At 38.4% G+C, this 13222-nt stretch overlaps 1 protein-coding gene across 5 annotated transcripts in view; it reads right to left on the minus strand.

The window, feature by feature from the left end:
• Positions 1–1731: 1731 nt before the first annotated feature.
• The window catches only part of LOC112571547 (tyrosine-protein phosphatase 99A-like), a 44234-nt gene continuing 32743 nt past the window's right edge, over positions 1732–13222 (minus strand). For all 5 annotated transcript variants that reach the window (XM_025250593.1, XM_025250591.1, XM_025250595.1 and 2 more), the window contains 9 exons: positions 12221–12384; positions 11435–11570; positions 11026–11202; positions 10095–10265; positions 9818–9946; positions 9329–9463; positions 8765–8913; positions 8325–8460; positions 1732–8038 (listed from right to left, as the gene is read on the minus strand). In XM_025250593.1, coding sequence (XP_025106378.1) covers positions 7868–8038; positions 8325–8460; positions 8765–8913; positions 9329–9463; positions 9818–9946; positions 10095–10265; positions 11026–11202; positions 11435–11570; positions 12221–12384 — 1368 coding nt within the window. In that variant the 3' untranslated portion in view covers positions 1732–7867. The remainder of the gene's footprint in view (positions 8039–8324; positions 8461–8764; positions 8914–9328; positions 9464–9817; positions 9947–10094; positions 10266–11025; positions 11203–11434; positions 11571–12220; positions 12385–13222) is intronic.

A 13222-nucleotide genomic window follows, 5' to 3' on the forward strand; every position in this document is an offset into this window, starting at 1 on the left:
CAAGTGATGTGTACTGTCGTCTGGTCGGTAACTACGTTACATATCCACAACAAACACGTTCTGTATTCACACATACACGTCACTCATTGACCTGCTTGACCGCATGTTACACTCGTTACACCATGTGACCGATGACCTGAGTACTTACAGATCGTATTAGCAGTCGAGAGAAAGACAAACGCAAAGATACGGCATTGAAATCATCATCGCAACAAACTAATAATAACATCATAAATTATCTTAATTAAAATAATGTGAGCTTATATAGTGGGGCACCCTGGCCAAAGCGATGCTCACCGGTGCTACGCATGCCCCTAGGGGTACGGCGAGGGTGATTTAAGACACGGTTGTGAACCCTACTCCATGGATGAGTCCAGTGACCATTGACTGAATTATCACCTAACTGTGATCCAGGCCCAGTGTGTTGTACAAACCTTTGGCGACTTAAGTTAAAAAAATTATATTGACTCCAATTTATAATATAATTTAAACAAAGTACATTTTCATTCTGGAAGAAGAATCTTAGTCGGCCATGAGTCACACCTGTCAGATGCTCGCGACGAGCGCCCTCGACAGACGGCCGTGATCGGATAAGCAGGACTGACAAATTTCTTCTGTTGTGCCTTCAAATATTTGTTTGGTCATGAGTATTGCTGGAACTTGTATGTCCTTGATTAACTTTCTACTTCGTTCCTGCTCGTCCTGTTTGTCTCAGACATGTTAACTCTGGTGGCCACGTCACGCGCAGGACGTACCTGAGCAACTCGCTGGGTGGTGTGTCGGGTGTCTGCAGGATGAGACTTTGTCTGTCACAGACGGCAGTTAGAGGAGGTCAGTCCTCAGCGAGAGGGAGGCAGCTGGCATGACATGGTCCCAACAGAACCGGGTGCGATGGCGGGGTGTAGTTGCGGCTCCATGCTCCACTGGGGTGATTAGGAGCAAGAAGCTTCCTGTTGACCAGAAAGTGAATGATTCGTGACGCTAGTCAAGGAGTCTCCTAGCGAGGCGATATGGTTGGATGGCGTTGAGAGCCGATGGTAAATCAACAAACAGCAGTCTTGTATGGGCATGTGGTTTCGCCGGGTGAGTATAAAATAAAATAGAGGTTAGCATCATCAACACTTCTTTTGGGAGACGGGGGAGCTAGATCACGGAAAAGCAGCCAAACCTGTAAACAGATACTACATGCAGAAAAAGAGCAGGTGCCCGAGACGAGAACTGAACCCAGGACATCCAACCCTCACTGTATCGGTTGCTAATCGCTGCGCCACAGGACCCCGATAAGAGTGTTATGAGGGCAGGTAGATAACTCACGTGTAAGCAGGAATCCACACTGATATAACAGTGCAAATCAGCACCGACAGACTTTAAAGTGCACTCGCCATGATACACACTCTGGCTCCTAGATAACCATGGAGGTCAAATTCGATTGCAGTTAATGTGGGTCTCGAATAGCTAAGGAGACCAAGGACCGTGGTGACTGGACGCATAAAAGCAGAAAAAAAGTTCTTCTAGTCCCAGTCACAGAGATGGGTCCAGAAAAATACACAAAAGTGTTTTCTTCAAAAGCACATTATCTGTGATTGGCTAGCTCAATCCATTTAGCGCCAACTACCTGTTTCTTTAGACTCTTGAACAGCTCAACATGCATAAACAATCTGCTCACAGACACACATCCACACAATTTTGCTTAAGCAGCCATGATGGAAAAAGTAGACCACACGAAAACAAGGTGTTTGTACACATTTTAATATCAGCACAAAGCAGCCATAGAGTTCTCTGCTGGGAATGCCATACCACTGAAGACGGCTTTAAGCTGGTGCCTTGGAGAACTCACCCTTGCCACTTTGGCCTGCAGGCCATGTGAGACACAATAACAAAATAAAGCCTTCTTCAGTACAAAATGAGTAATAGAGTAATACAAAGTAATACATTTACCATACCACAAACATTTCAAAACGACTTCCAGAGCCTGCATGCTGAACAGATCTTTTACCCATGGTATCATGCAGGAACAATACTCGTTGATTTGTACATACTGAAAAGATATAGCTAAGGAAACAAAATAATAAAAAGGAAACAACCTATCAACAGGTATGTAAGTGAATTAATTTCTTAAAATTATAAACCCTGCTATGATGAAAATATTTTTGTTTTTGGTGAGAATGTCATCTCTACTCAAACGAAAATTAGATACTCAAAGTGCCAGAATAATCTTTGGCTGGTAAATGTAAGATTATAGAAAAATGAAGGCATACAAATGTGAAATGTTGTCAGTCTCCCAACTTTTCACCTGCAGAGTTACCAAGTCTTCTGAAGTTTCTTGTTCAGGGCCAAAATAAACATAGAAAACACTGTTCCCCTATTCACATTCTCAAATTGTCTTTATCACAAAATCAGGAGATATGGTGTTTTTCTTAATCTGCTGATGTTCTGGCGAATAAGAGAAATAAAGTATTAGAAATGCCCTTCATTGCCCACTTAGTCCGTCAGATGACTGATCACTGAATGCCCTGGAGGCTTAATTGGGACACAAGAGGAGACTTACTTCTTAGCCCAACTCTCCATCCCTATGATACAGACACACAACTGCAAGTTTATGCTCTCAATGCCCATTCTCTACTTTTTATAAACTTTAGTTTCTATTGCCCATATGTTCAGAAGAAGAATTTTCACAAAAATGGGAAACTTGCCATATGAAAATGATCCATCTATGAAGAAACCAAAGTGAGTATAATAATAATGATATTAACTTAAACAGAAATCTACAAAAACAACCCTGATGCAAGCAGAAACTGTTCTTCATAATGCAAAGTTAGAATTAATGACTGGGTTGATCTAGAAGCAAAACAATACAACCGTCTACACTCTACCTAGCCTATATATGTAATCACTGTAAACATTTTGTGAGGTTTATCAGGGTATTTACAAGTTCATCAAATGGTACTGACAATAAACACACTAGAGACAATATGATAATTAAATAAAAGTTTTAGCTGTGCAAAATGGATGAATCAGACTTGCTAGCTTCAGATTCTCTCTCTTTTTTTTTTCTGTATGCACGCACACACACACACTTTGTGCACAGTACCATGTAAATACTGATTATAAAGAAAAGTGAAATTATTCTTTCTGATGGGTACCAAGTGTTTGTGCAAATGATAATTTCATGATGTAAGAAGCTAAGTAAACCATATTAACAGGCAGAAGATCAAACGGTCTGTGCAGCATCAGCTTCACATTCATGATCAGATAAATGCCCAATATGCTACTCTATTTTTTTCAGTCTTACCACTTATAGGGACTTTATTTTTTTTCTTTTCTTTTTTTTGCATCCATAAATACGATAATGTTAGGGGATGGAAGACCTATTAAAATTTTCAAAAACTGTTTAAAGATTTCCATTATAAATATTGTCTTTGAGACGAGTTGGCAGAAAATTGGACGAGCTGTAGGGTAGTATCCTGCCTTTCTCCTTACATTTTAAAGAACTCAACACAAGAGAAAGAAGGTGGGGGTGTGGGGTGGGGACCGGCATCTTGTCAAGAAAGGAGAACAAACATTTCACAAAACGTCACACGGTAAAGAATATTGGTATCTGATCGTTTCGGTAGTTTTGATTGAGCAGTCAAAAGATTTTAACAAGTCAGTTTACAGTCATTTTCTGTTGAGTTAGCTGAGCTAGCAAACAGAAGCCCACTGTTTGGACTCAAACATACCAATATTACTAAGGACTTCACAATACAGTTGGCAATCCATATCCATAAATTAATCAAGAAACAAAAGCAGCAAATCTCTAAACTGAAGGGTTTAAGATAGCATACTGCAAACAACAGGAAAATTTCCATTCATGACAGAGAATCTTATGGCATAAAACAGGTACAAGTTAATTTCTAACATGCAAAAATTGTTTTTCTTTTCACAGAAAAGTGACTGAACAACAAAGATAATGGGTGAAATAACACAACACAGACTACAAAGTGATGATAAATGCTATAAGCTGAGTAAGAAATACCTGAAGCACAGCCAACCAACACAGACTTTAGGAATGTGCTGCAGATACATGCTGCAACATGGCCTTTCCTTTGAAAGAGTTCTGTAGTTCACTGGACCACAAGAATAAAACATCAAAGGAAGTTTTTGCAGGTATACATAGCATCACACACACACATACACACAGCAAACTTCTTGACAAAGAGTTTCAACTGCCGATAAAAAGCAATTTGCTCTGAACCACAGGCACAAAAGGATCTTGGCAAAGAAAAGTTGATGAATCATCATAGCACAGAACTCTAAAGGATTTACCAGTGCTATAAGAAAAAAAGAAATTGTATTGCACATTGCCATTTTCCCCACTGAAAAAAACTACTTAACAATTAACACTGTACAGTCTATATGCACACAAAGTCTTCAACAGAACAAGGCCTAGAATGTGTACAGTTTGTACTAACGTGAAATAAGAGTGTAGCTAATTACTCAACTTGTACTTCATTTCACTTTCTCCATGTCACTGCTGTTATTTACAATAAAAAGTAATGTCTGTTTCTGCCTGCACCTTCTTGGACATCTTGAAATTTGTCAGAAATCTCTTCTTGAAGAATAATTGTTTACCAAGGCCAATGCATTGCATGCACAGACAAAGAAGATAAGCTCTTCCCATCCACACTCTACAGGTCTGTACCCATTACGTTGCTCACACTTAACCAAGAAAATGCTGACAAGGAACTTTCTAATGATTGTTTAACAAGACACCTTTCATAGTTTTAGCAAACATGGTGCTTAAAGCATTCATATTTTCAGTACACTATTAAACAGAACTACTCTTCTCAAAAGCAATGGCACAATATGCAAAGCAAGTGCAAATTAATAGGCTACAAGGTGCACTATATGATGACTACCAAAAGTTTTTTTAATTTTAAATTCTAGCAAGCAATACTAAAAATAAAATGGGAACAATTGGTTATATTTCCTTTGCAAGTGATACCATAAACTCTGGGTTAAGTATGACATTACAAACACTGTACAAAAACAAATTTTGGCTCTATGGGGATTGCTGATTATATATCGGCCTCTTCTTGAAGGGAGGCAGCTCCTTTTGTTGCTCAAATTGAGCAATAGCCTGGTGCAAAGAATTACATACACAGGTGCAATTAAGTTATCTATGAATATATATATTGATGGAAACAAGGAGTGACAACAAACACACTGTCCCTCTGTGTAAGTACACACGGAATTTTATCTGGTTCTGGTCAGAAACAACTAATCTCACCAACCAGGAAGCATTTCTTCAATAATTTTATCTTGACCCACAGAAACAAATATTTTAAAGGTTTTCAGTATTGACCAAATTAAAAATGTTAGAGAAAAATGTAGAATACATCAAAGAGCAGTTGAACAGTCTGTAACAATCCAAATTTCCACCTCAAGTGATGACTTGATTAATACTTACATATAGAATATACTCAACAACTATTAACCAACCAATGGTAAATGAAATCACAAGCAAGGCAGACTTATGGCTCTTATCATTTTCTTGTCCAAACCAGTTTTTCTTGCCGTTTGTGGCACTAATGCTGCTGTGTGTGATTTTGTTGTTTAAAACAGACCCTCTACTCAGGCAAGTATCCTGCCATTTGGACACATGTTTGAGTAGGCAGTTGTGTGCTGTCAATTTGTTGTAGATTATTTCTTGCCCCAGACATTTAAGTAAGCATCTTGCTGACAATAAACTGAATTTTTTAAAAGTGATCATAAATATAAAATGTACATGTATTGCGATCTGACTAAGCCATTTTAATTCAGATCTACAGTCAGCAAGATCTTGAAAGCAGAGAAAACATTCAACTGCAATCTTCAACAAATTATGTGTTATTTGCCTTGTTCTGGCATGTCTGAAATGGAAGAAATTGCATCATCAGGGGTATGTAAACTGCTGTGGAACACCCATGTTAACTTCAGTAGCACCATGTGAGCACCACTCTACCGTAGTGCTCTGTGCTGCACTCTTTATCTTTTTTATCTTTATGTTTATGTACATGTACATATGTATCAGTAGGTGAGCAGGGGTGTGCACGCACGTGATCATGTTACTGCAAGCTATTGCTTAGCACAGGGTAATGCATGAGACTCTCTCTATAAACACGATATTATTCAAAGTTGTTGAGCGAGGTGAACCAGGTGAAGTACAGCTCATGACGAAAGAAATCAATCACAAAATACCTCAGAAGGGTGTTCCTGACAAAGACTTCACCATAACAAAGATCTTTCAGAAGTGCATCTGATTTTGACAAATATGTCATGCGTAGTGATAGATAAATCTAATTTTTTATTTATTGTGTTTTCTTCATACTTGCATCAGTTTTGACCTATGTTCACATGACTCAGCCATGAGCATGCCGCCATCCTAAAAAACATAAATGGATTCATGCCCCCAAAAAGGTCTTTAGTACAAACAAAAGGTATTTATGTTTGTTGATGACTAAAGGTTAAGCACTGGTGCTGACTGCCCTGCACCATACGCTACAACACTGTAGCAGAGGTGAAGGCAGTCATGATTTTAATAAGCACCTCAGAACATCAGCTGCACTGTATGTATGACAGTTCAAATCCATGGCTTCAAAACTACATACTACTGGCAAGATGAAATTTCTTGGAAATGAAAACCCCACAGTATAAGCAAGCTTCAGTTTCCACAAATGGCATACTTTGAAAATGGCATTAAAAAAGTAAAAAGAATGAGAAACAGCAAGGTTACATTTCAATTTCAAAAGCACACCACAATGTTCATGCATTCATATTATCAAAAGCAGCACAAAATAGCTGCCGGCCACCTAGCCAGTGAGCCTCTCAATGCTGCAAACAAAATGAAACGAGATGCCACAGACATAGCAGCCAACATACTACAATGTTGTTTGTTATCATATTATCTGAACTTTCGCACAATGTCTAAAAAAGAGCTCCAATAATAGATGAAGATTTGCCATCTTTCTGAACAGCATCAAAATATTTGTAAAAATCCCTTTCATTCAAGTACTGTGAATGTAAATGAGACTTGCAAATATGCGTGGTAAACAACAGACATCAGCCTTCCTTTGCATTGACATTCTTGAGATGATTGTGCCTAAAGTTCCATGCTTCTCCAATACAAAACCAAGCATGCAATATTACACGCACACAAAGCCAATTATGCATATAAGAACACATCCACAAAAATGTCGACTTGTAAGCCAATGCACAGCAAGAAGATTCACTACTAATGCCTGAGAACACAAACTGGAATGACTTGAACAACTGATCTTGGTCTGAAGGTACTTGTGTTCAAGAGACATCTTGCATCAACCACACACTTGAACTACTACTGCATCCATTGTCCACACATGAACTCCAGGGCATGATTGCATCTACAAGAATGGCACCACTACAGCAAAGCTTGAGATTCACACTATGGCAGAATGTCCTCAAGAAGGTCTACAGCTCCACCTTCACGATGCAGCTGTCAGTCTATGCCTGCTTCCCAATGAGGAACAACACAACCTGACCAAGGATCAAAGTCATTGAACAGAAAAACACAGCTACAGGCAAGCAGCACTGACAAGGCAGGCAGAAAACTATCAAAACTAATCAGAATTGTTTCTGGACTCTCAAAATCTCAGCAAATTCTTGGGAAAATATGCTGACTTTCTTGGCATGTCCTTGCGAATAAACGGGGAATATAACTGCTTAGTTCCTTTCATTCAAACTGCATTTTTTTTCATAAAAAAAGAACTATGCAGTCCAACACAAATCATGCAAAGTTGCACAACTGTCACAAAGAGGGCCATGGCCAAGCAGATGGCTATGAAGCTGCCATCTGCGCACGTATGCTCCTTCATATGTTGGTTTCGGTCTTGGTAGTGCTTTGCAATGTGGAAGAATGTGGCAGGGTTCCATTTCTGCGAGAAGCACTGTAGTGTCGGGGGGATGAGCTCACTGATCCCCCTTCATCTTTCAGGTGATCAAGAAGACAGACAACTGCGTCATACAGATAGCGCAAGTCCTCCTAAAACAAACATGTTCAGACTTTTATGACATAACACTCATTACACAGGCTGACTTACAGACCCTAAAGATACAGCTGCCAAATTAGTCAAATAAAACATCAATGGTATGCAACATCCTTGCAATGCTTTTATCTAGCTTGTTACAAAAGAGTTAGTAAATTACGTAAGCTCAAAATTCTGTTGCCATATTTATTAAACAAAACAAGAACGGAAAATTAACAACTGCTGTTAGAGTTGGCTCAAATTGTCCTCCAGTTTGAAGTACAGACTATCAAGTGTCGTCACCTGCGATGAGATGATGCCTGGCCTCTTGAGGTGGTACAGTTTGGCCAGCTGATAAATGTCCACAGCTTTGTCCATCAGCAACTGCTCACGCAATGTCCACAAAGCACAGAAGCGTCCTGCATGCACTCCTCCATACCTACACGGTCCACAGAACACTTGCTGATACAGACCTTAAATATATACATTACTTGATGCTTTGTAACATTATTTTCATAAACATAGTGTTAGTCTAAAGCTAACAAAAACTGGAAAAAATCTTTTTGTGAGGTTATGACACATTAATTCAAGGCACAGTTAGCTGAGATTATCACACTCAACAGCTTTTTATCCATTTCTGCTGAAATCAGTGAATACATTTTTTTTTTGTCTTAAAAATCCATTTTTTAAACAAAAATTTACAGTCACATTAGAAAATTATATGTTTCATTTGTTGCACATACATGTCCATAACAATAACGGGGCCAATATCGTTTGCACGCTGCCACTCCTGGGCTGTCTCAATCATGCCAAAGATTGAGCAGGATGGAGGTGAATTTTGGCCTGGCCAGTCTTTGACTACCACCACCTTGGTCATGAAGATGTAATCATACTGGCAAAAAAAAGGGGTTACTAATTACTGCTTGCAATTTCTCAATAATGAGCTAAAGATGAGTTTTTGGTTAGTGAGAATTGCAAATCATACATTAGTTTTGCAATGAAAAATTTGAAAACAATTCATTAAACCGTAAAACTGATCAGCAAGAGTATGGCAAGACATCTGTAATATAAATAAGTTATTGGAATAAAACTGGAAAAATCACTTTGTGAACAATGTATTTACCCAATTTTGACCTTTCATGCATGAGCAGTCATCAAGCTACCTTCACTACATTTTCATCCTTTTCATGCCCAGATACCTTCGCTGCAATGAACTCTTATACAATCACATTCATGTACACAGCCATTCCTTTCTTCCCTCCCTCTAAAGATCAGCCATCCCATGGCATCAAAATCACATCTTATACCTGAATGGACTCAAGGATGAAGTCCCTTATAATGTAACCTGGCTGCTCATCAGGGTCATCACGCATGGACAGCTTAAAATTGCCGGCATCCACCTCCACAGGCTTGTCCTTTTCCGGCCAGAACTCTGGCACTTCCTGCTTACAGCACATAGAACCTCCTAGACTCATTGCATGAACATAAGTTTGTAAGAACGACACACTTGCTAAAATGTTACTTCATCTAATGGGATGTTTGTCCAACTCTGTTTTAAGAAAGGAAATTATAGAACAATCAACATACAAGGACACAATGGTAACTACATCATTATGGAGAATGTTAATATTACAAATAAGATGGTGCTTGTGATTGCTCTATCAACTAAAGGTCAGTCACATGGTCCAGCACAGAAGAAGTTGCTTCGTTTCTCTGTCACTAGTCACTACTTCCTGTTGCAAACTATACTTTCCTGGCCTAGATCAACCAGAGGTAGCGTAAGATTAACAACTCACCTCTTCTCCAACGGACGTCAGAACAATGATGACAGGACTGTTTCGGTCCCACACCATGCGCCAGAAGTCCTCTTTTGTCGACTCCAATGGATACTGGGTCACAATAAACTCATCTGACTTTTTGTAGCCCTGAAAGGATGCAACATAAATGCAACCACCATGAAATATAACCAAGACAAGATCAATTATACAATTTCCCCACAAAAACCTTAAATAAATACTGATGGTACTGTCTACTTGTTTTATAGAATTGTAAAAGATCACCTAGGCTACTTGCCTGCAAGTAAGTAGCATTGATGTAATCTGAGCCATCTATGCCAGGGCGTGCAGGAAGCACTACACGCTTCAAATCAACAGGGATAAAATCCATACTGCGGTTCTTGTCACAGTTGACTGACTTCAGTGCATTGTACAAGCTGTCTTCACTGGGAGTGTGCCCCGTCACCAGCTTGAAACAAATGCAACAAACTCATGTTCAGCCAACTTTATCATAAATGTTGTTTTAGATTATAACTTTAAAAAATAATTATTCATTTACGTGGCTGCGTGTATCCTGTGTACATTTTTTGTCTTCTTATCTAATGTTTATTTTAAAAAAATATGGTAACACTGTTTTCTTGAAAGGAAAAACTCTGTTATCCATAGCTATGGGTTAAATATTATTCATGGTATAGTCATATTGTAGGTAGGACTGGAATGTAATCTAAAGTACAGCCAAGCTTAGGTTTTAACTTTTATTTTTAGTGTTAATCTCAATAACAAGAACTTTATACAAGTTAAAGATACATTTTGGGGCCAAAGTAAAGAACTTTTTGTAACTAAACTGAATCTCATGTATACGCTCCTTGTAACAGCACATAAACTAAAACCAAGGACATGTATAGGTGGACTGCTGTCTGTATGTTGAGACCAATGCTTAGCCTCTTGCGAAGTTCTCTGCTGTTAGTCTCGACGAGCCTAAACAATGAATCTGACCAAGTCGGAAGCTTTGTATACACCAGCATTATTTTAGTAGTTAACTGGAAAAATCATCTGCAAGCAGTCCAGCAATGCAAGTTCGTGCTAAAGCTAAGTATATATGTTAGAATACATAATTCTGTGTCTGCATGCCCATGTGCATCTGTGGATGTATGTGTCATTTAATTACAATTAATAATACCTAAAGTCAATAATTTCTTATACAAAATAAGATTACCCTACAAATATACCTTAAACTGTTTCTCCAGAGTGCTTGATGCATCAGGTATCTTTTGCTGTGCAGCCACACCATTAGCAACAGCAGTCAGCAGTGCAACATAGTTAACAACACTGTCCTGGGTAACTTCTGTCTGCCCACCTCCCACCAGATACTCCACCAGTACATCGTGTATAAACATGTACTGATCCTGTAAACATGCATTCCAAAATAATTCAGCAAACACAGATCTTAGAGTGCATAGGCTTACATGCTGAACCATCTTCAATTTAATTTCTACCACAGCTCTGGTTTATTATTTATATTATTACAGACAAGTGCATTCTTTTAACCAATCACTGTCTGAGAAATCTGGCGAAGTCTAAACGACCTATTTCACCAATGTATTAAACATAGCTGCTAAAAGCACTGCCTTTTCTAACCTCTGTCTGCACAAGGAGGTTGCGCTGACGGCGAATATGCAGAGTAAACCATGGAATGTTAATTGTCCCCTTGTCCTGGATCTTACGAATCATACTGTCAATAAGAATGTAGGTCCCTGTTCGGCCCACACCAGCACTGAAAGGTGAATAGGTAGAAAATAGCATTAAGGAAGCAGTAAACATCTAATAAACTTTCTTACCTTTAGCCAATGAAAGTCCTAGATAGGCCAAAGGTAATCCACTCAAACATGATGCCCACCTTTAAATTGCAATTAAAGTTGTTATGAGTGTTTAAGTAGGTAGCGGCAGCTGCCTGGTGGCAGACACAGAAACGCACAAAAGCCCAAAATTCTGTGTTTTCAAACTGCTTTTTGGAACATCATACCTTCATTTTGGTGTGAGAAAAATTAATTTAAAGATTGGACTTCCTATTGTTGTATTTTTTATTTTATTTTGGGGGCTTACTTATTGTTCTGTGGGCTGAAGACAAAAACAAACCTAGCCACTCAATTATTTTTAGGCGGCGCCTATTTTTGACAAAGCAAAAACAGTACCATTGGAAAACTCCATGCTGCATGCTGATTTGATGGATCAGGAATTGAGAAACACAGCAAATAAAAAGCGGAAATATTACGCTATTGTTTTGGTATTTAAAAAAAAATAAATCTTTGTTTAAGGGGTTAAAAGAAAAATTGTTTCTATTTAGCTATATCAAATTTTGTGTTCCAGTTACAGGCATTCCACTCTCCATCAGTCCAATAGATATTTGGCAAGAAAGTCCCCTACCTGCAGTGGACAACAATTGGTCCTCCATCTGGAGGATTGCAGGCTGCAGATTTCTGTACAAACTCCAGGACAGGAAGTGTGTAGTCAGGAACACCGTGGTCTGGCCATTCAGTGTAGTGGTACTGATACACAACTCTTTCACTGACACCCTTCATTGAGTGGCGCTGTAGATAGATAGTGTTAGTCAAGAAACGATTTGAGGGTGTGGAAAAAAAGTGAAAAATCTGGTCAAACAGCTATACTTTAGGCAGAGAAACAGATTATGCATACATTTCTCTGTTGTGTAGATAAAATTCAGTTCACGTACTCAATCTTAAAATTAAGTTTATGCCAAAATTGTCCGGTCATCTTGTTACAAGTAACAGTCCCACTCTGAAATATGCTGGTTCAAACATACAGCCATCAATTAAAAAAAAAAATCAACACCAAGGTTCTCAACTTACAAATGAAATATTAATTTTGGCACAGATGGCCTACTTCTATATTCTAAGAAATAATTATATTCCTCCCCTTGTCTGTTTCTGCTAACTACCCTTTTAAGTATGCACACATTCTCTCTCTCACCCACAATTCTCTCTTGTTCTTGTATGCACAAGCATGTAGATGAGGAAACCCTTAGTAAGTTATTATTGTGTAACACAATAAACTGTTAAAGCAATGGTTAAAATATGCTAATCATACAATAAGGGATTAAACTTTGTTTCATTCTTTTTAAATACAGTCCATAAATAACAGAATTTAAGGGCCCATCATCAAACTGAGACCGAACCATGTCTAGGAATTATAAAACTAACAAATTTTGCTGGATTACATGACTCACTTTAAAAAAAATTCCCCCTTACACAAAAACCATCCAAACAAAAGGATGAAACAGAGTATGTAGTTGTGTCACTCAACATACAGCCTAGTGCAATGAAAAAATTAAGAAGCTTAACTCTACAACAAAAAGCAAAGAATTTTAGATGAGTAAGCAAGCAGGAAAACAAAATTCTGCTAAAGCAA

This window comes from Pomacea canaliculata, linkage group LG9 (genome assembly GCF_003073045.1).
Source record: "Pomacea canaliculata isolate SZHN2017 linkage group LG9, ASM307304v1, whole genome shotgun sequence".
Taxonomy (NCBI): domain Eukaryota; kingdom Metazoa; phylum Mollusca; class Gastropoda; order Architaenioglossa; family Ampullariidae; genus Pomacea; species Pomacea canaliculata.